The sequence below is a fragment of the Tenrec ecaudatus genome, chromosome 16, assembly GCF_050624435.1.
Source record: "Tenrec ecaudatus isolate mTenEca1 chromosome 16, mTenEca1.hap1, whole genome shotgun sequence".
NCBI lineage: Eukaryota > Metazoa > Chordata > Mammalia > Afrosoricida > Tenrecidae > Tenrec > Tenrec ecaudatus.
In genome coordinates this window covers 52,626,491-52,649,509 of record NC_134545.1, presented here as the reverse complement: position 1 = coordinate 52,649,509, position 23,019 = coordinate 52,626,491, and the positions used below count along the sequence as shown (strand labels likewise).

Sequence of the window (23,019 nt, the reverse complement as noted above, 5' to 3'; positions counted from 1 at the left end):
GCATCGGCGTAGGTCCATGTGGCTTCTCTTCAGGGATGTTTTGCAGGAAGTGAGCCTTGCCAGCTAAAGCAGGAAACTGACTAAGATAGCTGCACCCTGATCCAACCATCAGAAAGCAAGAGACCTGAGAACTAGAAAGGCGAGGCTCACCAAGTCATTTATCTCTCCTTCAATTAACCCCACATGTGTTTATCCGCCAGGTTAGCACAATAAACTTTATCTCAACAGTCATTCATACAAACCTTGTTAGAGAAATCATATTGTGTTTAAAGATGTTCCTGTTTTCCACTAATGTTTTCTCCACCTCTAACATTGTTCATATGGCCATACTAGAACATTTCAGAAGCATTAAAAAGTATTTTTAAAACACCAATTATCATCCCACTATCTAGATATTTTTAAACTCCTTTGCATTAGATGTATTTCCCGATGACCCTAGAGTCTAATTGGTGATTTGGGCTATTGGGCTCATCCTGTAGCTGTGCTTTTCATGTGGTACTCTTTTTTCTCTCCATGTGGTATTCTTGAAAGGGTGCGTAACTAAATACATTTAGGGGGAAAACATTTGAACATCCACTCTGTACTAGAATTGTAGGAAGGGTGAAGGGAGACAGAGATGAACGAGACATTCCTGCTACCTACAGGAAGCTTCTTTGAGGAGCCCACCCAATAGAAAAACGGAACACAAGAAAAAGTTCTTAACTGTCAAAGAGTTGTGACGTTGACAGTGATGAGCTATTAAAAAAAAAAGATTGATGAGTTTTGTGGAGGAAAACTCACTAGAGGACAGATTGATTTTTTTCCTCGAAAGTTTTATTGAGATAAAATTCATGTATCATACACTTCCATAGTTGGGCTGTATTTGAAAAGAATTGTATATACCTCCTACAATCACTTTCAGTGTATGCTTCCTGCTCCCGTATTTCCATTTTGGAGGACATTTTACATATTTTTAATTTTATTTATTTAGGAGGACATTTTAAAAACCTATCTTAATATATAGTGTTCTAGTGGTAGAAGGGGGCAGATGGGGAAAGGGAAATGCCAAATATAAAAACAATCAAAGAACAATGTGATTTGGCAGAAGCAGAGTAGCTGTAACAGGTTAGGGAATAAAGTAGTTCCCAGCTCTTGGGAAAGGAACCTGTCAGTATTAAAAATATTTTGGTAGGCTTTTCCTTTCCGTATGACTTCCCAGAAGCAAAAATAAGTTGCACCGGAAAATACTGATCCATTTCAGTTGTGTAAAAGAGTGTGTCAGGGCTTTGTTTCTTCTAGAATCTGTTTGATAACATGAACTCCTTAGAAAGTTGTCAGCCAATTGAGGTGCTATTGATGACTTTAAAATGTATTCAGAGCCCCCCAAACCCAAACCAGTTAGCCTCAAATTAATTCAGACCCAGCGTGACACCATTCTGTTACGATAGGACAGTATGCCACAGGGTTTTTGAGAAGTCTGTTACCAGGCTTGTCTCCCGATGTGCCACTGAGTGGACTCACATTGCCAACCAGTTTGTTTTAGTCGTTTGCACCGCCCAGCGACCCCTGCCTGACACGTGTTGTTCTTGTGTGCTGTGGAGTTGATTCTGACACCTCAACCCTGTAGGACAGGGTTTGCTGTGCTGTAGCCTGTTCAGGCCCAGACTGTCAGGGTTTTTCCTGTGGAGCTCCTGAGTGGGGGGTTCGAACCACTATCTTGGTTAGGCATCAAGTACTACCTATGTGCACTAGACCAGCATAGCTCCTTGTTTAGCACATAAGCTAAAAAAAATCCCCCAAAACAGACGCCACTATTGAGTTAATACCAACTCACAGCGACCCTATAGACAGGGTAGAACTGCCCCGGTGAGTTTCTGAGACTGTAACTCTTTACAGGAGGTAGAAAGTCCCATCTTTCTCCTGCTTAGTGGGTAGTAGTTTTGAACTGCTGACCTTGCAGGTAGGAACCCAACATATAACCACTCTGTCATCAGAGTGGTTAGCACACAGGAGGGGTTAGCACACAGGAGGGGCTAAATAGGTGCTCAGCACACAGGAGGGGTTAAATAGGTGCTCAGCACACAGGAGGGGCTAAATAGGTGCTCAGCACACAGGAGGGGCTAAATAGGTGCCTGTTGGTGCCTTAGATGATTTTAGATATCAACTTATCTGAAGTGTGTCTTTGTTTTGTACTGTGCTGCTTCAGATTAAAAAATGAATCTGTACAGTGCCTTGATTAGAAATCCAAGTTCCTTAAGAAGTTAATAATTCTGTTATTTCTAATACCTTTAGGACGCAGAGTCTGGCATCTAATCATTCAGTCATTTTGGAGGGACTAAAAAGAAGACCGATCTTTCTGCAGAACTTTGAAGGCACAAAAAGCAGTCAAGCTCTCACACCTGATTCCTTACTACAACTAACTCCAGTCATAAATGTTTAATGTTTATATTTCTTTGGGGAATGTTTGTAAAAATGGACAACAGTTCTATGCCTCATCAACCAAGTATTGAAAACTCACTGCCCCTGGAGTGCTTGCCGGCTCATAGTGACAAGAGAGAGAGAGAGAGAGAGCGAGCGAGAGAGAGAACACAGGAGACAACAAGTAGAGAGAGAGAGAGAGAGAGAGAGAGAGAGAGAGAAGGGCTGCGGGTGTCCACGGCTGTGATTCTCGACGGGAACTGAAGGCCTCAGCTTTTCCGCACGGATTGGGTGGTGTTCTCAAGCTGCTGGCCTGAGAGCTGAGCAACCCATTTCTCAACCCAGCATGCCACTAAGGCGTCTCGAAATTCAAGCTGATGTACTGTTCAATGTGTTACATATTTTCTTCTACTTACTGCCCCCCCCCTTTTTAGTGGTGGTTGGTATTTTAAAGCCCTTTTTTGGGTCATGAATTTATTGGGAATATACAGTTTGCAATAAAAAGAAACAAGACCTTTTCCAGTTAAATATCATTAAATTTTCAAACACTGGTTTCCAATAGAATGCTGATTTACTGCGGTGTTCCATTTCTCTCTACCCATATTCCTAAGTTTCTATGAAAGTGATCTCAATGGATTTTAACAAATTCCAGGAAAGTGCTGTAGGTGTACATAGATAATTGGCTTGCAACTGAGAGGATTTAGATGGATGTGTTGGGTTCTTTATGAAAATAACTTTTTTCAGCCATCGTGGCTGCTCAGGATCTTCTCTAGGATCAATTTGAACACACAGTGGTTCCTCCTTTTGACTGACCATGTCCAAAGCCCTGGGGCAGTAGACAGCTGACTGTACTAGTCCTCAATCTTTCCCACATTTCGGATAATTCTATTCTCACATATATTGATAGGACAAAAGCAAAGTAGTTGCATAATGGGCTGTGCACGAGAAGGTTCTGAAATAGAGATTTCAAGGGAGAAAGAGAGAGAGAGATGGCTGAGTAGAAATTTAACTTCTAGAAGGACAGTGATATGTTATCTACATTTGATAAGTTGAAAAATCTGTTCGATTTTTTTCACAACAAATGGTGGCTTGGTCCCATTTCTTGGGCTTGGGGAGCATGGAGCAGTTGAGCCTGTTTTCAGCGGACAGGGTATAGAACTGATGGGCTAGAGAGACCTACAGAGATGGGGTTTGCACTGGATGTTTTCTTCTAAGACGTTTCCATGAACTTAGAGATCTCACGGATGATTAAGTGAACTACTTGAACAGACCGTTCTTCAGAGCTCACCATCTTAGTAACTAAGCTCAGAGTAAAGCTGGGTCCTGGGGAGAGCTGCAGCCATGCCCGGTGCGCTGTGGGCGTGCAGGGGGGGGGGTTGTCCCTACTACACGCTGTGCGTGGTCAGATCGTTCACTACTGACTTGTTTCTGAGTGGATCCTGATGAGCTGTAGTCACACTGGCATTACAGTAAAGCTTGCTCCAAGTACCCAATGATACCATGCCGTAGATTTTGGGGAGGTGAGGAGCGATAGAGACATTTTTAAGGCCTGTTATAGCTTAGTATCCGCACCAGTGAGTGGACGTTAGGAGGAAAACCTCAGCTCAGTGTGAAGAACAACCCCATTAGACCATTCACCATTGTAACATGGTGAATTTCTCATTATTTAGGGCATTCAAGCAGACTCCGTGATCCCTTGATTGGCATGTTGCAAAGGAATTTTTAATATTTAGTTTAAGAAAATGGTTCAGTTCAATGATTTTGAAGATTCCTTCCAACGGTAAGATCTTGTTCTTAAGGAGTCAGTGAAGACCCCGTGAAACATCGAACTCCTGCCAGATACTTGAGTGTTGCTCCCAGTTCTCCGTCTCTTCACCAAAGGAGCGCCAACAGCTCTTTCATCCTGGATTTTGGATACGGAATTATATAAGGATTATATAATATTACATATATTATCATAAGGAATCCGAGGTCTTATAGACCAGCCATGTCTGGCTATCCGTGCAATCTATCTAATTTTACTAGTGTTTGGAATATGACTCTTCAGTTAAATGTAGCGGCCAGTTAGGAAACCAAGAAAAAACTTCCCTTTCACACGTGTGGGCCTGTAGGCATTAAAAGTAGAAATATGTGTTGAGGGTTTTTAGGGGGAGATTATCCTAGATGACTTACTTTTTCCCCCAGTATTCTGCATGTGGAAACTTTAGTTCTTGATTACTCTACCATATATATAGCAGAAGACTGTTCTGCTCAGGCAGCATGATGATCTGAATTTAGATATCAGTTACATCTCTGAATCTGAATTTCATTCTGTGGTAGGTTTGTGATAGAGCAAATTACCAAACTTTTTTAAACTCTGTTTTCTCATCTTTAGAAGGGAGGTAATTATAACGACTTCATAGGCTTGTTACAAGAGTTAGAGACATCCAGCTGAAGTATCCAACCTAGGAGGCACGGCATAGTGCTATCAAACATGCCTGGTTACAAGACTTGCCTGATAATTAACACATGGGACACTGTACAGGTACTTTGGTCATTGCCAGGTTGTCTGAAATTTCTCCATTAGAGATTCAGCCCTTTGGTTGAGATGCTTGTATCCTGAATCAAAATCAAGGTATGTCTAGAAGGGGTCGTTTGTCTTCAGGTAACAAGTTTTCAGTTCTACCTTGAATTATACTCAACAGCTCTTGGGTGTCTTTGAGTTGGTTCTGGGTCACAACATGTATAACAGAGGGAAATGTGGCTCTATTCTCTGTCGTCCTCACAATTGTTATGTTCGAAGGCACGGCCGCAGCTACTGTGTCCCTCCGCTTTGTTGAGAATCTTCCTCTCGCTGACTCTTTGTAAGCAGGGGGAATTCCTTGATCATCACTCATCTGGGAGCTCAGATCTCTAAGATCCTCAAGAGAGTATCGAGAGAGCCCAGCAAGCTGTTTTCAACATTTAAAAATCTCAAATGGGAATTGTATGTTTCCTGTGCCTGTGGTGACTCTTGACCAAGCGAAACAGCACGTCTTTGCCAGTGGATGAAACGTCCGCTCAGTAATGCAACCCTAACAGGAATGAACCCCGGTGGTGTAGTGGGCAAGAGCTGCTTGGATCCACCAAGCTGCTCCATAGAAGAAAAATGGCTGTAAGATAGGAAAACAATAATTTATCATTTATCAAGGGGGTTCACGAGGGTGGGTGGGGGGAGCGGGAGGGGAAAACGAGCTGATACCAAGGGCTCAAGTTTTGAAAATGATGATGGCAACATATTTACAAATGTGCTTGATAAACAATTGATGTTTGGATTATTATAAGAACTGTAAGAGCTCCCAATAAACTGATTTATATTAGAAGAAGAAGGAGGTAGCAATCTCTTCTGTAAAGACTGCATTTTTAGAAGCCCTGTGGGCAGTTTTACTGCGCCTTACAGAGTCACCATGAGTCGATTGACTTACTGCAGTATGCCTTTTGGTATCATGCTGTCTTGACACTGTGAAGCTGCATTTGTTTCTTATTCACAGATGAGAAAACGGCAGTGAATTGCTGTTAAATGCAGTTGCGAGATAAAATGTCAGGGAAAAAATGAACCACGCAGAGCCCATAGTGAAAAGATTGAGAACCACTGTGGTTTTGAGAACCCATGTAGAGCCAGTGAAGGTTTTTGGGTAACGGGATAGACAAGAAGGAGTCTGAGAGACCATGCAACAAGAAACGGCGTACAAAGAAACCAGACTGGTTTGCTGACCTTTCCAAGCTCCAATTGCTCCCCCTCGCAGCAGGAGTAATGTCCAAACGTTTCTTGTGTGGTGGTGCCCTCTTCTGGAATAGCTGACGTAATGATGAAACACCACAACTTTTCAAAAGAGCTACAAGGTAAAGAAACCAACCTCTCTCCAAAAGGTTAATGTTTAAATAATTTGAATTCGGGGCTGGATTACACATAAAGTTTGCATGTGCAAATGCTGTCGCCTGCCTTTTCTACCTTGAAACCATGAGCTAGAAGTGAAAATGTCAGCACATCACTATAGTACTAAACCTCTCAAGTTTCTCACTTTATCATGGCAAGAAAGGCGTCCTGGTAGTACAGCAGGTTAAGCGTTGGGCTTCTAACCTCAAGGTTGGTGGTTCAAACCCACCAGAAGCTCCACAGGATAAAGTTATCTGTTCCTGTAAATATTTAGTCTTTGAAATTCATGGGGGCAGTTCTTCCCTGTTATCTACAATCACTATGATTTGAAGTCAACTTGACGGCAGTGGTTTGGTTTAGCAGGGCAAGCCTTGTGATCACTCTCTTTACATACTGTAAAACATTTTAGGGATGAGTTGGCCAAGTTCAACTGGCGAGTCATGGCAGAAATGCCCTCTTCCCTTCCCCTTCTCTCTCTGCCTGTCAGTGCTTTTAATACTTGCTTTTCCTGGCCCCAATTCCTCTTGATTAATATAACTATCCCTTAAACTATTTCCTTCTCAGTATTCTACAATGATGATCTAATTACTGTTACAATATTGACATGCTAATACAAAAGACTATTTGACGGCTCTTCTACTTTCTACTTCCTAACCAGGTATTAAAAATAAAAATCCTAACCCTGTATCTTTTAAAATAAGTTTAAGTACAAGTTTAAGTACATTCGTCATGTTTTTATGCTTCCAAGGTCACAGAGTTGAATAAACGGGGGTCAAATGCAAAGGGACTTAACAAAAACTTACAGAGGCACGCAACTGTTTCTTTTGATAAGTTTTATCAAGTGACTGGGAAGGTATTTTGAAAGTAAAGGTGTTTCAGTATGATTATTTTTTTAAAATTACCTGTGGACTTTAATTCATGCTTCTTTACACATACCCCATTCCACTCCCCACCACCCCTGCAAATCTCATCACCAGATACAAATCTCTTGAGGTTTAAAGAGCGAACATAAATGAAAAACCTGCTCTCCTTCATCCCCATTCTCAAGTTACCTGATTGAGGCAAGATACCCATTGAGAATATATAGTATGACAGCCCCTCTCCTCCCCCCACTAATTTTTCTAGTTAATTAACTTTTTGGTTGAGTTCTTTATGATTTGTCTTAACTTAAACACGTGTCCTCTCCACCTGACATGGCAGCCTGAGGAGGTTTGGTGAAGTGTTGTGAACCTTAGAAGGTCATTTTGATAACCCCTAGTATACTTGGTAGCTTCTCAAATAATAGAGTATTAAGCAGTATAACCCTTCCTTTCAGACCTGCTGTATGATCTCAGATAAAAGTGAATGTCAAAAATTGTCCTGAGGAACCCAATACTCCACCACATTTATTCTTCAACGACGTTAACAGCGCGTATCCCAGTTTTATGCCTGTGACGCCTTAGTCATATCCATTCCTATGTACATCATCCGCTTGTTTGTAGAGCTACAAAGACATTAGGGTGGTAGGAACGGGATGTGTATGAAGGAATGGAAGATGAACGGATTTAGAAATGCGCATGGCTCTTCTTACAATAGAGTGCAAGGGTGCATTAGTAATCATCGTTAGCCAAACACTAGTGTTCATAGTGTGGAATCCATAGGCCTACATTCAAACACATAACCCCTGACTTCAGGCTCATTCATAGCTGTGCATTCTCGGCTATTTAAAATAAATCCCCAAACTTAATGACACAGAACAGTGTTTAATTTTGCAGGACACAGCTTGGATGCTCATGCTGCTAGGCTGGTATCCTGGCCATTGCCAAGTGGTTTGAGTGACCTTGCACTTACATCGCAATTGGGTTTCTTGTTCTCTGTTCAATAATCTGGGTTGATGAGATAATGGAAACGTCCTAAAAAGAGTCAACTAGTCTCTGCAAATGTATCATCAGGTTTTCCATTTTGAGCAGTAAATTGCAGTCGGATAAAACGGCAGTTAATTCTTGGTAAAATAGAGCGTTTACAATCGATTTAAATGAAATTGAGGACAACGAAACGTGTTCTCTTGCACAGATTTTGGGGGTTTTTTTCTACTCATTTCCTTTCGTGGGAACACCTTTCCCCAAACGCTTTCTTTGGTGGCGGAGAAAGCACTGATTCAAATCCCAACGGTGCCATTGAGTAGCTTTTGACAAGTACATTCCTTTATTGGGTTTAATTTCTCCTAAGTCGATGGGGAGCGTGAGGCGGGCCTAGCATGAATGAAGAAAAACGCTGTGAATAGAGCCTAAGCTTCAAGGAAAGTGAGGTGTCCCCGGCCTTGCCCTCAAGCTGTTGGGCCCAACTCAGCCTTGGGACGGAAGCGCCTGCCCGGAAGGTCAGCCCGCGGCAGCCGTTAGTCGTTAACGCCTCAGCCGCAAGGGGCGGGGCGCGGGCCCGCGCCCCGCAGCTTCCGGCAGGGACTGGCCGGGCTGCTCGTGGCGTTTCCCAGCGGCCTGGGTGCGGGCCCCTCCACTACCGTTGGGGGGCTTCCCAGGCCAACCGGAACCTAGGGAGCCCAGAGGCGTTTCCTCTGGGTCAAGACATTTTCAGGGGCGGGGGTAGGGGAGAGAAGGAAACCCAATGATTTTATGCTAATGAGCGCACGCATACGTTCTGGCGATTGGCCAACATTTTAATGTCGAAGCCAATCACTTAAGAGCGAGGGCGTGCCGGCCGGGAGTTCGCACCCTCATTGGCTGCGAGGTTGCGGCACCGGGGAAGCGCTCAAACGGAACGTCACCGGGATTCTTCCCCCGCGGCGCCGTGCGTGTCCCGGAAGTGACGCACCGCCCGGGCCGGCCGGCCGCCCTGCCCCCGCTTCCTTTCACGCTGTCGCTGCCCGTGGGTGCTTGTGGCTCCCGTGCCCTGAAGGCGGCGGCGGCGGCGAGTAATGCCTGGGAAACTCCTCTGGGGGGACATTATGGAGCTGGAGGCACCCTTGGAGGAGTCCGAGAGCCCGAGGAAGGAGAGGCCAAAGGTGAGCCGACGCTGGGCCGCGCCTCCTTTTTGACTGCGCCGCCTCGGGCCGGGAGGGAGTGTCGCTGATGGCCTGTCACAACCTGGTCCGAGCATCCGAGAGCTCCTCGCTTTCTGAGGCTGACCGCACCAGTTCCACTTGCACACCTGCCACCTGGAGAAGGGCGGCCCCGGCTTTGGCCCGGGCCCCCGCGGCCCCCCAACCATTCCGGTTGGCGCCCGAATCTTTCCTGAGGCGATCACCGCTGTGGAATCTGTGCTTTCCTCCTCTTCTTGAAGCAGCGAGGCTTGACATTTGGCTCCCTTGAAACAATTGCCTTGAGTATGTGTTGCTTCTCTGTCTCCTTGCCCGCTGTGTGGGTTTCTTGGGCACATGCGATCTTAAGGTTTAAGTATGGAGAGCCTAAGGAAAGGTACCCTCGGTTGCCAGGATTGGACTGTGATGGAGACGGTGTGAGCTGTGTTATTAATAGTCTTTACTGTCATTGGGTTCTCGCACCATCCCCCTTCCCATGTATATCTTTCCCAAACCATTGTATTAGGATCTAATCCATACATCATACTATTCCACACTTCAATCAACACGTATTTGTTAAGTCTGATTTGTACCCGGCTCTTTGCTTGGCACGACGGAATTTAAACTCAGTAAGAGTACATGAAATGGCACTTAACCCTCAAAGGCCTGTAGGGTTGTAGAAACAAAAGAGTTCAACCAGGGGACCCTTTGCAAAGTGCTGGAAAAATGCACAGGTGCATGTTACTGGAGACATTGATCCGCAGAAAAGAAAATATACCTGAGGACCGTCAAATAGTGGTCTCCAAATATTGGAAGATTGCCCTTTGGGAACACAAACAAACAACCTCAGAACAGAACCTACTCTCTTGCCCCTAACCTTGTCACCAAGATAAACTCTCCATCCAGCCAGTTATTCATTTATTATGTCTTTGCCCTTTTTGCATCCAAATCATGGAAGTCAAGGATTGGGCCCATTTTTTTGTACAGCAATTTTCTTCCCGTTTGAAGTTCTGTTCTACTGGCTGTTTTTTATCATTCAGTTAGTTTTTTGAGGTGCTTCCTTGTAAAGTTGCCTTACTTTCTCCTGTCCACAGATGTCTGGGAGATTTTTGAGGGAAATGACCACATCTTATATTTCAATATATTCTTGCACGTTGGTGACTTTCATAATGTAGATTTCCTCAGAAATACTTGATTTGGCCATTTAACTATGAATGATAACGAAAAATTGGAAATTGGAGTTCCAGCTAATAAAAATAGTGCATTTGCATAGTGGTCTGTCTTTTCAAGGAAGGGAGCAGTTTGAGTCTGGGTTGCCACAGGGAGCCGGTTCAGTTCGTGGGTTCTAGGAATGTGTGAAGGGGAGCAAGGGAACCTGGAAATGTTTATTGAAGCCAAGCGATAGCATGAAAGAGAGAGGCAATGGTATGGGACCCAGAGGAAGGAGCTTTAAGGAATTTCCAAAGGAAGAGAAGGGAGAGGAACCATTGAAGATGGGAGAAAGGTAAGAAGATGAGGAGCAAATACTGTATAAAATGTCCACGAAACTAAGGGAATGGAGAATGTCAAGCATTTTGCGCCTGATGTGAAATAATGTATTTCATCACCTTGCGATGTTGCTGGGTTTGGACTGAGAGGTATGACTTTGCCTTGCTTCATCTTCTCCCTGAAGTGCAGGGCCCAGGAGCAATGCAAACCCCAAGGTTGACTATAAATAAACTTTGTTTTTCTATAGAGCCTTTTGTTTGGGGAGATGTGGAACTAGATTTATTAGCTAAAGAGCAAATAATGTTACCTGTAACTAAATATCTTAAGTTAATATAAAGTGCTACTTATACACAATGTACATTTAGTCAATTTTTATAGCAACTCCTATTTTATGACCGAGAAAATGATAAAAGTGCTCTGTAAAGATTGTGTAAGTGGTGAAAATTAGTGTGGTGCTTATATTTACTATCACTAATTACTGTTGTTGCTATTGTGTAGATTCTGACTTCCAGTGACTCTCTTGAGTTACAGAGTAGAGCTGCCCCCTAAGACTATCAGAAGCAGATCCCCAGGCCTGCCTTCTGAGATGCTTCAGCTCTGATGGGTTCTAACTGCCATCTTCTTGCCAGTAGTCGATCATTTAATCCTAAATGCCATCCTGTACTCCCACTGATCACTACTATCTAGTTTTCTTTTTGAACATCTGATCAAGTCAATCTGACGTTGCATTAAATTTCCAGATTATTTCTTGTGGTTTGCAAATATTAAAACTGGTCACCAGTGATTATGACATTTTGACACTAACAGTACATTCATTTGTTTAAAAAAAAATCTGTTAACTCATTTGAAAAGAAAAGGGGTTAATTACTAGGATTACTAACATACTGTGGGAGTGTAACATTTGTAGTTTTCTATGAATTATGTTTTGCTTTGATTGGTTTTCTTTAACCCTGTAATTACTGGCATTCAGGAGTGGAGCGTGGTGTGAAAACGTGGACTCTTCGAGTCGGACACAGCTAGACTGATTTCTAGCACTTGCATCTGCAGGGAACCCCTCTGGGGCTTCACTAAACTTTGGCAAGTGACTTACATCTAAGAAATTCTTCTTTCCTCATCTGCGAAGTAGCGAAAGTGATACAGGTTCACTATCCCTTATCCAAAATCTTGGGGACTAGAAGTGTTTTGGAATTCAGAATTGTGAGATTTTTTTTTTTTTTTAGAAAGGTAACACCCCTGAAAGTTTGGAGCTGCAACCTGAAATTAAATATCTTTATATTGAATATTCATACTAATGGGGATAAATAAAGACTAGAAATAGTTTGACATTAATTCAGCTCAGATTTTGCCCCATGAATTCAGGCCATATAAGGTTTTATCTCCAAATAAGTTACAAAAAACTTTCGGTTTTCAGAGCTTTTTGGATATCGGCATTTCGGATAAGGGATTATGGAATTATACTTCCCTTATAGGGTTGTTGTGAAGATTTAAACAAGATAAGCCGAAAACACATTACACAATGCTGGGTAGGTACTCAATAAGTAATGATATTTTCTCTTGCAAATGGTCAATTTTTGTTTGTTTTAAAATTTATAAATATGGGCTTCTTATTTTTCTAATATGCTATCGGGACTTCAAAAAGATCATGGGAATTTTCCATTATCCTTTAATTCCATGAACATTTTGAAATCCCCTCATATTTTACTATCCTTTTAATCTATGATGGATTTAGGGAGGGCCAAGAGTCTGGGTCTTAAGAATGCAAGAAATGGGAGGAGAAAGATAGGTGAGGTTTGCAGCTGAGCATTAGGGACCAGTTTAGCTTTCTTCCAGTTGGTTTTACTGGTTGGGAGTCATGCTCTAAAGTCTTGAAATGAGATCTTTTGACCCGCTTGTCACTGCTTTTGTTTTGTTTTTTACAGAATGATAGAAGGAAGTCAAGGCACCATTATGACTCAGATGAGAAATCAGAAACAAGAGAAAATGGTGTGACAGATGATCTGGATGCTCCAAGGGCCAAAAAAACGAAAATGAAAGAGAAGCTAAATGGAGACACTGAAGAAGGTTTTAATAAACTTTCAGATGAATTCTCTAAATCTCATAAGTCAAGAAGAAAAGATCTGCCTAATGGCAATATTGATGAATATGAAAAAAAATCAAAGCGAGGGTCATCCTTAGACAGTTCCACCCATAAATCAAGTGATATTAAACTAGATGAGGTATGGATGAGTTTTGTTTTTCACTTGATATGCTTTTTAAGATTCAGGCTGATTTAATTTTTTAGGCTAATTAGAATTAAATCTAATATTTCCTGCCCAGTGTGGAATAATCCAGACCAGAGTGTGTATACAACTGAAATCTGAGCCTTTTAATTAAAAAAAATATTGTATTGCTCTTTTTTGGGTAGGAAGGTGATCAGATATAAACCTTTTATGGATTTCTTGGTTGCTAAACAGTTTTCTATTGCTTTTTGGTAGCCATCTACTTGGATTTTTTATGGTTAATGCAGTGTGTCGTGTCCATCCCATCCCCCCCACCCCCCATGAATTGAATTGTGGCCTCTTGAAACAGGTCTGTAATTACTCCTATGACTTGGTGTTATAGGCTTTCTTCTTTTTCTTATTCTGTAACAATAGCAACTTCCCAAAGTCCTGTGACTGACTCATGTTAAAACTGCTTTTTTAAAATAAATGAAACATAGAAAAATGATCTGAAGAAATCTATTCTCCTGTGAATTAAGGATTTTAGAAAGTAGAAAATATACCTAGAATAGAAACTCCAATTCTTGACTTGTTTCTTGTGCCCAATACCTACCTGTTATAGAGTAGATGTTTTCTTAAACAATATTTGTTAAAAGGTGTATTGTAATATTCCCTAGCAGAATTTATCTCCATCTTGTGAGTTTTCGGTCTACTACCTAGATCTTCAGAAAGAAAACAACTTTTGTGTTCTTGGTAATTATTCTTTTTAGGCTTTAAATTGGATAATTATTATTCATTCAAATGCATTTAAGCTTTGTTGAATGCATTGGGAAAAGTTGTTGAGTACTTGCCTTACAAAGGGGCGGTTTTTTTCTTTGTGAGTTTGATGTTTGTAAGGAAACACGTGTGTAGAAAGTTTAGCTATTCAATAAGGTGCTCCAAATCTAGATGAGTAGTAGTAGAATATACAGGTTGCTTCTTGCTCCGTTGGGATTTTGTTTGATATAATGCTCTGTTAATCATTATGTCTAGATTATTATATAGGCTTTAGCAATTTTACTTCTAGGAATCTATCTTAAAGTGATAAGCACAAGTGTGTAGAGATTCAGACTAAGTACTGACTTTGTTGATTATAGCCCCTAAAGTAAAGCATCTACTGTAAATTTCTGGCAGTAGATAATTAGTTTTTTAAAATATCCTAAAAAAATAAAATACCCTATTTGCATGCATCTATAGGAAAATGTTAAAAAGCTATTCCATGACTTTTGCTAAATTAAAAAGGCAGATTGCAAAATTGTATATAAAGAGTTTTTTTAAGTTTTATGTTCATAGAGGTTAGATGAGTGTAATGTAGTTTTAGTTGACTAAATTATCAACATTTAAAAAATTGCATTTACCTGTAGTATCTAAATTTTCTAATTTGAAAATGTATTACATTTGTGATAAGCATATGTCTTATTTTGACATTAAAATAGAATAAGTAGCATTGAGGTTTGTTTAAATAGCTTATAATTTGGATTTTGATATTATGTCTTTTATGTAGTCCCCAGTTTGCAAAATGTTACTGTGTTATTCTGGGACTAATTTCCTTTGTCACATAAGTAATAAATGTTAATAAGCAGGCAGATACAGATAATATTGTCTTTGTTTTAGAAACACTGACTAGTACTCAAAGTTTTCAGTAGATGTTAAATGGCAATGTCATGCCAACCTATAGCCGTGTATAAGAACTTTTCCCTGCATTAGTGAGACCCAAAACCAAAAAGCTTGTTAAAGCCATAGAAAAATTTTTAACAGATTTTTTTGAAAATATTTAATTTCTTCATTGTGTAATTCCTTTCAGGTCTGGGTGATAGAATAGCCTGTGCTTACCCTTATATTTGATATTACCATATATATATATTTGAGTATAAGCAAACCCGAATATTTGCCAAGGCATCTAATTTTGCCACAAAATGACATTAAAAACGTGCTGAAAAACTCGGCTTATACATGAGTATATATGGTATCTTTATCTGGAAATGTGGGAAGCTTTTTTTGATTATCTTAATCAATTAGATATATTTTGATTTAATCATTAGGCTTATTTCTAAAGGGATTTTTATGTGTGATTTAAACATTAAAAAGAATATGTGAAAATGTTTATTAACCTTGATATTTAAAGGGGTAATTTTGAAATACATCCTTCTGAGTCAATCTTTACAATAGTTGCTAGTACAAGCTAAAATATAAAGGAACGAATAAAAGATTTTAAATACATGGTCAAACATAGACTATTATTTAGAATTTTTGTTTCATTTTCATAGGCCCTAACACGTGAACAGAAAGAAGGAGCCTTCTCCAATTTCCCTATTTCTGAAGAAACTATTAAGCTTCTGAAAGGTATTCTGAATTTTAATAGCTATATAATTGAAAATATTCAACTACATTTCATAAACGTGTGTGCCTAACAGAATAGAAAATATAAATAGCATGGAGAACTGGCTTTCGTTTGATGTCAGTTATTTCTCCATCATCCTTGTCAGTATTCTGACCCATTTTGAACCTTAGGGGTTGCATGTACTTGTCAGACGCTCACACCAAGGGTTTTATGGTTCCCTTTTAGATAGAAATAACTCTAAATGCCACTAATTGATAATGTCCTTAGGTAGACCTGGGAGAATCAGATTTGTTAATTTCAAACAAATGCTTTTTTAAAATAATTCTTTATTTCTAAAAATTCTTGTCTACATAAATATGTTCATGAAGTTTCCTCTTACAGGTCGAGGGGTAACATACCTCTTCCCCATTCAAGTTCAGACCTTTGATCCTGTGTATGAAGGAAAAGATTTAATTGCTCAGGCACGGACAGGGACAGGAAAGACCTTCTCTTTTGCCATCCCCTTGATTGAACGACTCCAAAGAAATCAAGAGACAATTAAAAAAAGCCGCTCACCAAAGGTAACCATGATGCTAACAGGTTAGAGCAGTGGGTCCCAACTTGTGGGTCACGACCTCTGTAGGGGTCACCCAAGTCATGACAGTAGCAAAATTAGTTATGGAGTAGCAACGAAAATAAATTTCTAATTGGAGGTCACCACAACATGAGGAACTGTATGAAAGGCTTAGAGGGAAGGTAGTTGTCTTAAGTTTAAGTGCCTCCAACATACAAAGTTAATGTTTAGGCTGGCATAGGTAAAATTTGAGTAAGAGTGTGTTAAGTTCAGAGTAAAGAAATCTCAAAGCTAAACGGAAGTAATTATTGCAAATGTATGTGGGCCCATGTACATAACTGCATTTTGAAGCCAGCATATCTTAGTTTAGGACAGTTAATATATTTAGTGTTCTTTCTCCTTGTTTCAATGAATAATTTGTTATAAATATTTTTAAATTTAGTCCTTTAGTAAATATTCAATATTTGTTTAGTAAAACCCTTTACTTTTAAGCAATGCTATAAAGTGGTACTCACCTATTTGGTAAATGTTCAAAATTTAATAAATATTTATTATTTCTCTGCCAGACTTTTAAGAAAAGCATGAATAGAAATTAAATAGCTGTCTTCTGTATTATTAGGATGTTGAATATATGTATTCATTTATAATTAATAAGGAATGTGTGGGATCCTGTGACATTTTTGCCTAGCCTAAAATTTGATCCTTTTAGAATCTGTATGTACTTCAAGATTTATAAAATATTCATCTCTTTATATTAGTTACGATAGGCAAATGTTCCTGAGGGTGGGAGGGTTGGGGAAGGAGGGAAAAAAGAGGAGCTGATACCAAGGGCTCAAATAGAAAGAAAATGCTTTGAAAGTGATGATGGCAACAAATGCACAAATGTAACTGATGCAGTTGATGTATGGATTGTTAATAAGAGCTGTAAGAGCCCTAATAAATGATTTTTCAAAAAGGGAAAAAATTAGCATTATGATTTGAATACATATGTGACTAAAACTAATTTATTCTTTGAAAGATTTCCGAGTGTTATTACAGCAAAGCCTCTGAGAATGAGAGCTCAATGGCACAGCCTTGTTTTTCTGGATCTTGCAAGATTTCTGCCTTGCCAGTGTTCTCTTTCCATTTTTTTATTGCTTATTTTAGTGGGAAATATTTGGAGTTTCCTTATTTGATGGATTTCCACCTTGCGTAAGTTATGACTGTACAATATAAAAGTCAATTCACAGATATGAATGTAATTAAATCAGAATGGATTGGATAAGTCTTTCCAGATTAGGCTGGCCATCTTAGTTTTTAGGACACCTCCTTTTTGGAGAGTTTTATTCCTGCTGTGAAATTAGCAAAGATTAAAATAATAGAAGCAGAACACAGTGGAATCCCAGTACCACCTTAAAAAGCTGTTGTCTCAGGAAGATGTCACCCATGAGTCCAGTTTCACCATTTCTGCTTGCTTCTGAGCAAGATCCTTTATTTCTAAAACTGGAAGACCCAAAACAAGTAAACAAATTAAAAAACATATTGTTGAGACAAAGAGGGCTCTGGACAGAGACCCAAAGCCATCTGTCGACAATGGGATCTCCCCTCACAGAGGGATCACAGGGACAGGATGAGTCAATGAGGGTGCAGTAAAGCACCGGTGAAACATACTCCTCTGGTTCCTTGAGGCTTCCTCACCCCGCTATCATGACCCCAGTACTTTCTTTTACTATGGGCTGGACCGGACATGTGCACAGGTACAGCGAAGAGATAAGGGCCCATCATGACACACGGGATCCAGGAACAGGAATGGAAGTAGCAATGCCAGACAGTAGGAGGAGGATAGGGGGACCGATCACAATGATAGACACATAACCACACACACACACACACACACACACCCTTCAAACAACAGAAACCGCAGGGTATGGGAGACAGCTGTAGGTGTAAGATAGGAAAATATTTTGTAATTTATCAAGGGGTCATGAGGGTGTGGGTAGGGAGGGAGGGAAAACGCTGATGCCAAAGTTTCAGTAGAAAGTAAATGTAGAAAATAATGATGGCTACATATGTACAAAGATGCCTGATACAATTGATGTATGGATTGTTATAAGAGCTGTAAGAGCCCTCAGTAAAATGATCTTTTTTTAAAAATGATCTTTTAAAAAATGTTCATGGAAAAATTCAATTATCTTTTCATTCCATTCTTCCAGGAAATTTTTTAAAGCCCCTTCGTATTTCTGCATCTTAATTTTAATTTTATTGATGACTAATGAGGGTGAACATGCTCTCATATACTCACTGGCCATTTGGACTCCCTCTTCATTAAATTCACTGACATGTAAAGCGTGTGCCTTATATTTGGAATTTTTACTTTTAATGAGTGGTTGCTATTGATTATGCTTGTAAAAGCAATTAAATTCCAGCCTCAAGGAAAAAAACCCTCTGGCTATTCATTCATAAAATTGGGATAATGCCAACTTTTAGGATTTTTGTGAAGATTAAATTAGATAATTCATGGAAACCACTTAGTTTGCAGGGTAAACATTCATTCATTCGTTTAGCAAATATTTTTGGTATCTTGTTACATGCCAGACTTTGGAGTGCAAGAAATATACTAACCAAAGCTGAAATAAATCCTTTCCCTAGTGGAGTTTATATATTTGAGTTGATGAGATATATAGCAAGCAAATAAATGAGATGTAAATACTTTTGATAGTATAAGTGCTAAGGATAAAAAAATAAAGTTAAAAAATGGAGTGATCCCGTCTGTTTCCCTAGGAGCCATGGCCCTTTGGCAGGACCCCCATGGCAATGGCTGCAATGGTCAAGAGGGTCATTCCTGCAGTTCCCTCCCCTTCCTGGGTCCAGGGCTCATGTCACATTTGATGCCCAGGCCTTTGCTTCTGTGTATGTCGAACGGGATGGCAGTTGAACGTCTCTTCCACTACCTTTGTGACCTCAAGTGAGGTGTATCCTTTTGGCCAAGTGCTGGGCACACTGGACAGGATGGCTTTATTCCTTCCTTGCTTCCACCACAAAGACAATATTTGCTCAATGAAAGCAAGAATTGTTAAAAATTAAAATTAAGTGAAAAGTGTAGGGGGAAATATAAAAAAAGGGACAGGAATCTCACTGAGAAAGTGCCTTGGAAAGAGACCTGCAGAAGGTGAGGGAACTTGTAATATAAGTTATTTGCTAGTGCATACAGTTAACATGCATGAATGATAACTAAATGGTTGAAGGTTCAAGTCCAGCCAGAGGTGCCTTGAAAGGAAAGCTTGGCATACTGTTTCCAAAAAGCCATCGAAAGCCAGTAGAACACTGTTCTGCTCTGATTACACATAGGATCTCCATGAATCAGAATTACTCAGTGGCATCTATTTATTGTGCTTGTTACTTGTGTTTGAGTTTTATCTTTCAACTGTTAAACATCATTGATGTTGATTTTTTCCTAGTTAAAGGCACTTTTAAAATGTTTTCTCAGTTTCAGTTCTGACATGTGGAAAATTACTTCTTTTTGAAAAATCTCTTGTTCAGGTACTTGTTTTGGCTCCAACAAGGGAACTGGCAAACCAAGTAGCCAAAGACTTCAAAGATATAACTAGGAAACTGAGTGTGGCGTGTTTTTATGGTGGCACATCCTATCAAAGCCAAAGTGAGTAAATACGTATGAGAGCAGCTCAGACATGTATTTGCTTCTTAAATCTAAAGAGGTAATAAAAAATGTTGATTTGATTTTTACTTATGATTGATATTTCTCTCCTCACAGTTAGTCATATTCGAAATGGTATTGACATCCTTGTTGGGACCCCTGGGCGAATCAAAGACCATCTGCAGAGCGGCCGATTGGACCTTTCGAAACTGCGTCATGTGGTCCTTGATGAAGTGGATCAAATGCTAGATTTAGGCTTTGCTGAACAAGTTGAAGATATTATCCATGAATCCTACAAAGCTGGTATATCAATTCAGAATAAACATGATTAGTAGCTTTGCACTGATCTAAAAGTTGGAGATTTTACTTTGTCATTTTAATTGCATTGTCTCCTAGTGTTTCTAACAAAACTAATCTCATTTGCTGTCTGTTTTCTTAGTGAACAAGAAAGGGTGATAGCATGTGTTAGCTCTTTTCTGAGCTTTCCCCATGCAGTGTCCTTTTTATAGTCATTAGTTAGATGGATTAACTCACTTTATGGACTTCTTTGCTCATTATTCCTTCTTAAATTCTTACCTTCCTCCTGGTTCCGTTTTATTTTATGCCCTAATTTTGAAGTTGAGATCTTTAATAATTCCAATGAAATCTACATGTTCAAAATTCACCCCAAGTTTTTGATTTTTCATTATTTCTTTGAAATTTAGGGGCATTGTAAAGAGGTGGCTACATCGTGGTATAATAAGAAAGTGTTTGAATTTTTTTTTTTATTTAAGATTCTGAAGACAATCCTCAGACTTTACTTTTTTCTGCAACTTGCCCTCAGTGGGTATACAAAGTTGCAAAAAAATACATGAAATCCAGATATGAACAGGTTGACCTTGTTGGAAAAATGACTCAAAAGGCTGCAACTACTGTGGAAGTAAGTAGCTTTCCAGCATGATAGATTTTAGCTTTTAGTTGATAATTGCTTTTAAGGTTTGTGAAAGCTAAACTTAAGTTTTGGGTGCCTAAATTCATTTGGGAGTCTCTTTTTTTAACTTTAGTTAAGATACCTATGTATGAAATTAAAGAGCAGAATAGAATAAACGGGATAAAGATAAAGTGTGTAAATAGCGAAGTCCTAACAGCTATACATGTGCAGCCATTGAGGCGGACTTAAAGACTATTTTGAATGTTGTGAGAAAGGAAACCACTCACATGGGTCAGGAAAGGAGGATGCTGGGTAATTAGTTAAAGCCCAAGTGAGGACTAAAGCCCGCTCCTCTCTCATCCTCTGTCAGGAGTCCAGAAAGACTGGAAAGGTCAAATCTCTGAAGAAAGGTGGATAAATACTGGTTTGATTTTGGGAAATTTATTTATTTCTAAGTAAAGCCAGAAGAAGAAGAAAAAAGCCTTAAGGGAAAAGGTTGATAGGTTTAACACCATGAAAAATTTAGCCAAGTGTGTATTAAGATAAAGGCAGATGTGTAGTAGTGCCTTTCTTTTTTAATAGATGGACATGTAAAGGGACTTAAAAAATTCCATTATCTCTTAATTCCCTTTTTCTATGAACTTTTTGATGTATCTTCATATGTGAAGATATATATTTATATAGGAAAAATTGAAGGTTTAATGAGCAATAATGTAATTTATGGATATAATGCAGTGGTTTAAAATGGGTGAAATGTAAGTTACAGAGAATATGTGTAGAATCATACTTTTTGTGGTTAAAAATACAAGTAATGCTGAGTGTTAAATGAAGACTGAAAAACATAGAAAAGTAACTGTTTTCCTTAATTGCAGAATGCTCTCCATTTTATGAATCTTATGACAATTTGTTTAATTCTTTCATTTATTGATCAACATTAGGTGTTTATGTAAATATGTAACCATGAACTCCAAAACTAAACTAACTGCTGTTGAGTCCATTCCAACTCAGCCCAACCCTACAGGACAGAGTAGCACTGCCCCAGTGGGTTTCCAAGGCAGTACATCTTTGCAGCAGTAGAAATCCTCATCTAGTTCTGAAATATGTGAAATAAGTTGGAGAATAAATGCAGAATTTATAATACCGATTACTTCTGAGAAGGAAGGGGGGGGATGGTTTTAGTGAGGGATGTTCAAAGGAAGCTTTGGATTTTTCAGAACAGTTAAAAAAGATTTGTAGTAAGAATGCAAAATGTATCCATGTAAAAAAGTCAGGACCTTTCCAAGATACAAAAATAGAGTATTAATTGGAACCAGATGTGTATTCATCACCAGGTTGTAGTAACTGCATTGTCTATGCCTCCATACAAAGAACCCTGGTGACTTTGTGGGCTGTGGATTGGACTGTTGGACTGTTAGCTACAAGGTCAGAGGTTCAAACCCACCAGCCACTCAGTGGGAGAAAGATGAGACTGTCTGCTCCCATAAAGATTTACAGTCTTGGAAACCCTAAGGAACATTTCTCCCCATTCTTATATGGTTTCTAGGAGTTGGAATTTACTCAGTTGCAGTGGCTTTTAGTGGCTATACCCCATATATTCCTTATCCCACATTTGAAGTGATTCTAGTCAACATTTTATCTCATGGGACTGCATGTGTTTCTAAAAGCATAGGGCTTATAAAATACAAAATAAAAACTACACAGTCATTATTACAGTAGGAAAAAAATAAGTCCTTAATATTGTCTAGTATCTAATTTGCATTTTGGTAGCATGGTAGGTTATGCTTTGGGCTGCTAATAGCAAGCTCAGCAGTTTGAAACCACAGTGGTTTGTAGGGAGAAAGATGAGGCTTTCTAGTCCTGTAAAGATGAACCTATGGGTACAGTTCTGTTCAGTGCTGTAAGATCACTATAAGTTTGAATCATCTCTGTGACTATGAGTTTTCTTTCTTGTTTTTAATTTGCACAATACCCTTTTGTCTTTTTTTTCTTAAGTTTGTTTTAATTTGAGTCTGAATAAGATCCTTATATTGTCTCTGGTTGATAGCTAGCTTAGTACTTTTAATCTATACATTCCTTGACCTTTATTTCTCCTTACAATTTTGTTTGAGAAAAACTCTTGGTTTGTCTTATGAATTTTTATTCTCTTAGTTGTACTGATTTGCATCCGTGTGGTGTTACATATTATGGAGAAGGATGAGGTAGTCTGCTCCCATAAATATTTACAGGAACTCTGGGGCAACACCTCCCCGTCATAGAGGACCTGTGTGAGTCAGAATGGTGTGGCTAGCAGGGGTTTTGTTTTGTCAGTGTTATTTAACATACTCTTCTATCTGGTTTCTCCTGCGAGTTGACAGATTGAGAGGCTTGTTTTTTGGTGGGGTGTTAGAAGGGTAGTAGAGGTAGGGAGATGAGTGAGACTTTGTTATAGGTGGTACAATTGAGTTTTAATTTTTGTGTCTTTCTCTATGTTCTACAGTATATGTTGATTTTTAAAAAATCTTATAAAAGTAATAGTCATATCCAGTCATAATGCACATTAAAGTGCACAATT

The 23,019-nt window shown here is 39.4% G+C and overlaps 2 protein-coding genes across 4 annotated transcripts in view; both read left to right on the top strand.

The window, feature by feature from the left end:
• Nucleotides 1-2,419, top strand: part of STOX1 (storkhead box 1) — a 65,108-nt gene extending 62,689 nt beyond the window's left edge. The window contains exon 4 of one of the 2 annotated variants that reach the window (XM_075534547.1): nucleotides 2,272-2,419. In XM_075534547.1, coding sequence (XP_075390662.1) covers nucleotides 2,272-2,419 — 148 coding nt within the window. The remainder of the gene's footprint in view (nucleotides 1-2,271) is intronic. The other variant, XM_075534548.1, reaches the window with a different exon arrangement.
• Nucleotides 2,420-9,089: 6,670 nt separating this feature from the next.
• Nucleotides 9,090-23,019, top strand: part of DDX50 (DExD-box helicase 50) — a 49,545-nt gene continuing 35,615 nt past the window's right edge. Inside the window, exons 1-8 of one of the 2 annotated variants that reach the window (XM_075535118.1) lie at nucleotides 9,090-9,290; nucleotides 12,263-12,316; nucleotides 12,713-13,009; nucleotides 15,298-15,373; nucleotides 15,753-15,931; nucleotides 19,444-19,561; nucleotides 19,676-19,861; nucleotides 20,332-20,477. In XM_075535118.1, coding sequence (XP_075391233.1) covers nucleotides 9,204-9,290; nucleotides 12,263-12,316; nucleotides 12,713-13,009; nucleotides 15,298-15,373; nucleotides 15,753-15,931; nucleotides 19,444-19,561; nucleotides 19,676-19,861; nucleotides 20,332-20,477 — 1,143 coding nt within the window. In that variant the 5' untranslated portion in view covers nucleotides 9,090-9,203. The remainder of the gene's footprint in view (nucleotides 9,291-12,262; nucleotides 12,317-12,712; nucleotides 13,010-15,297; nucleotides 15,374-15,752; nucleotides 15,932-19,443; nucleotides 19,562-19,675; nucleotides 19,862-20,331; nucleotides 20,478-23,019) is intronic. The other variant, XM_075535119.1, reaches the window with a different exon arrangement.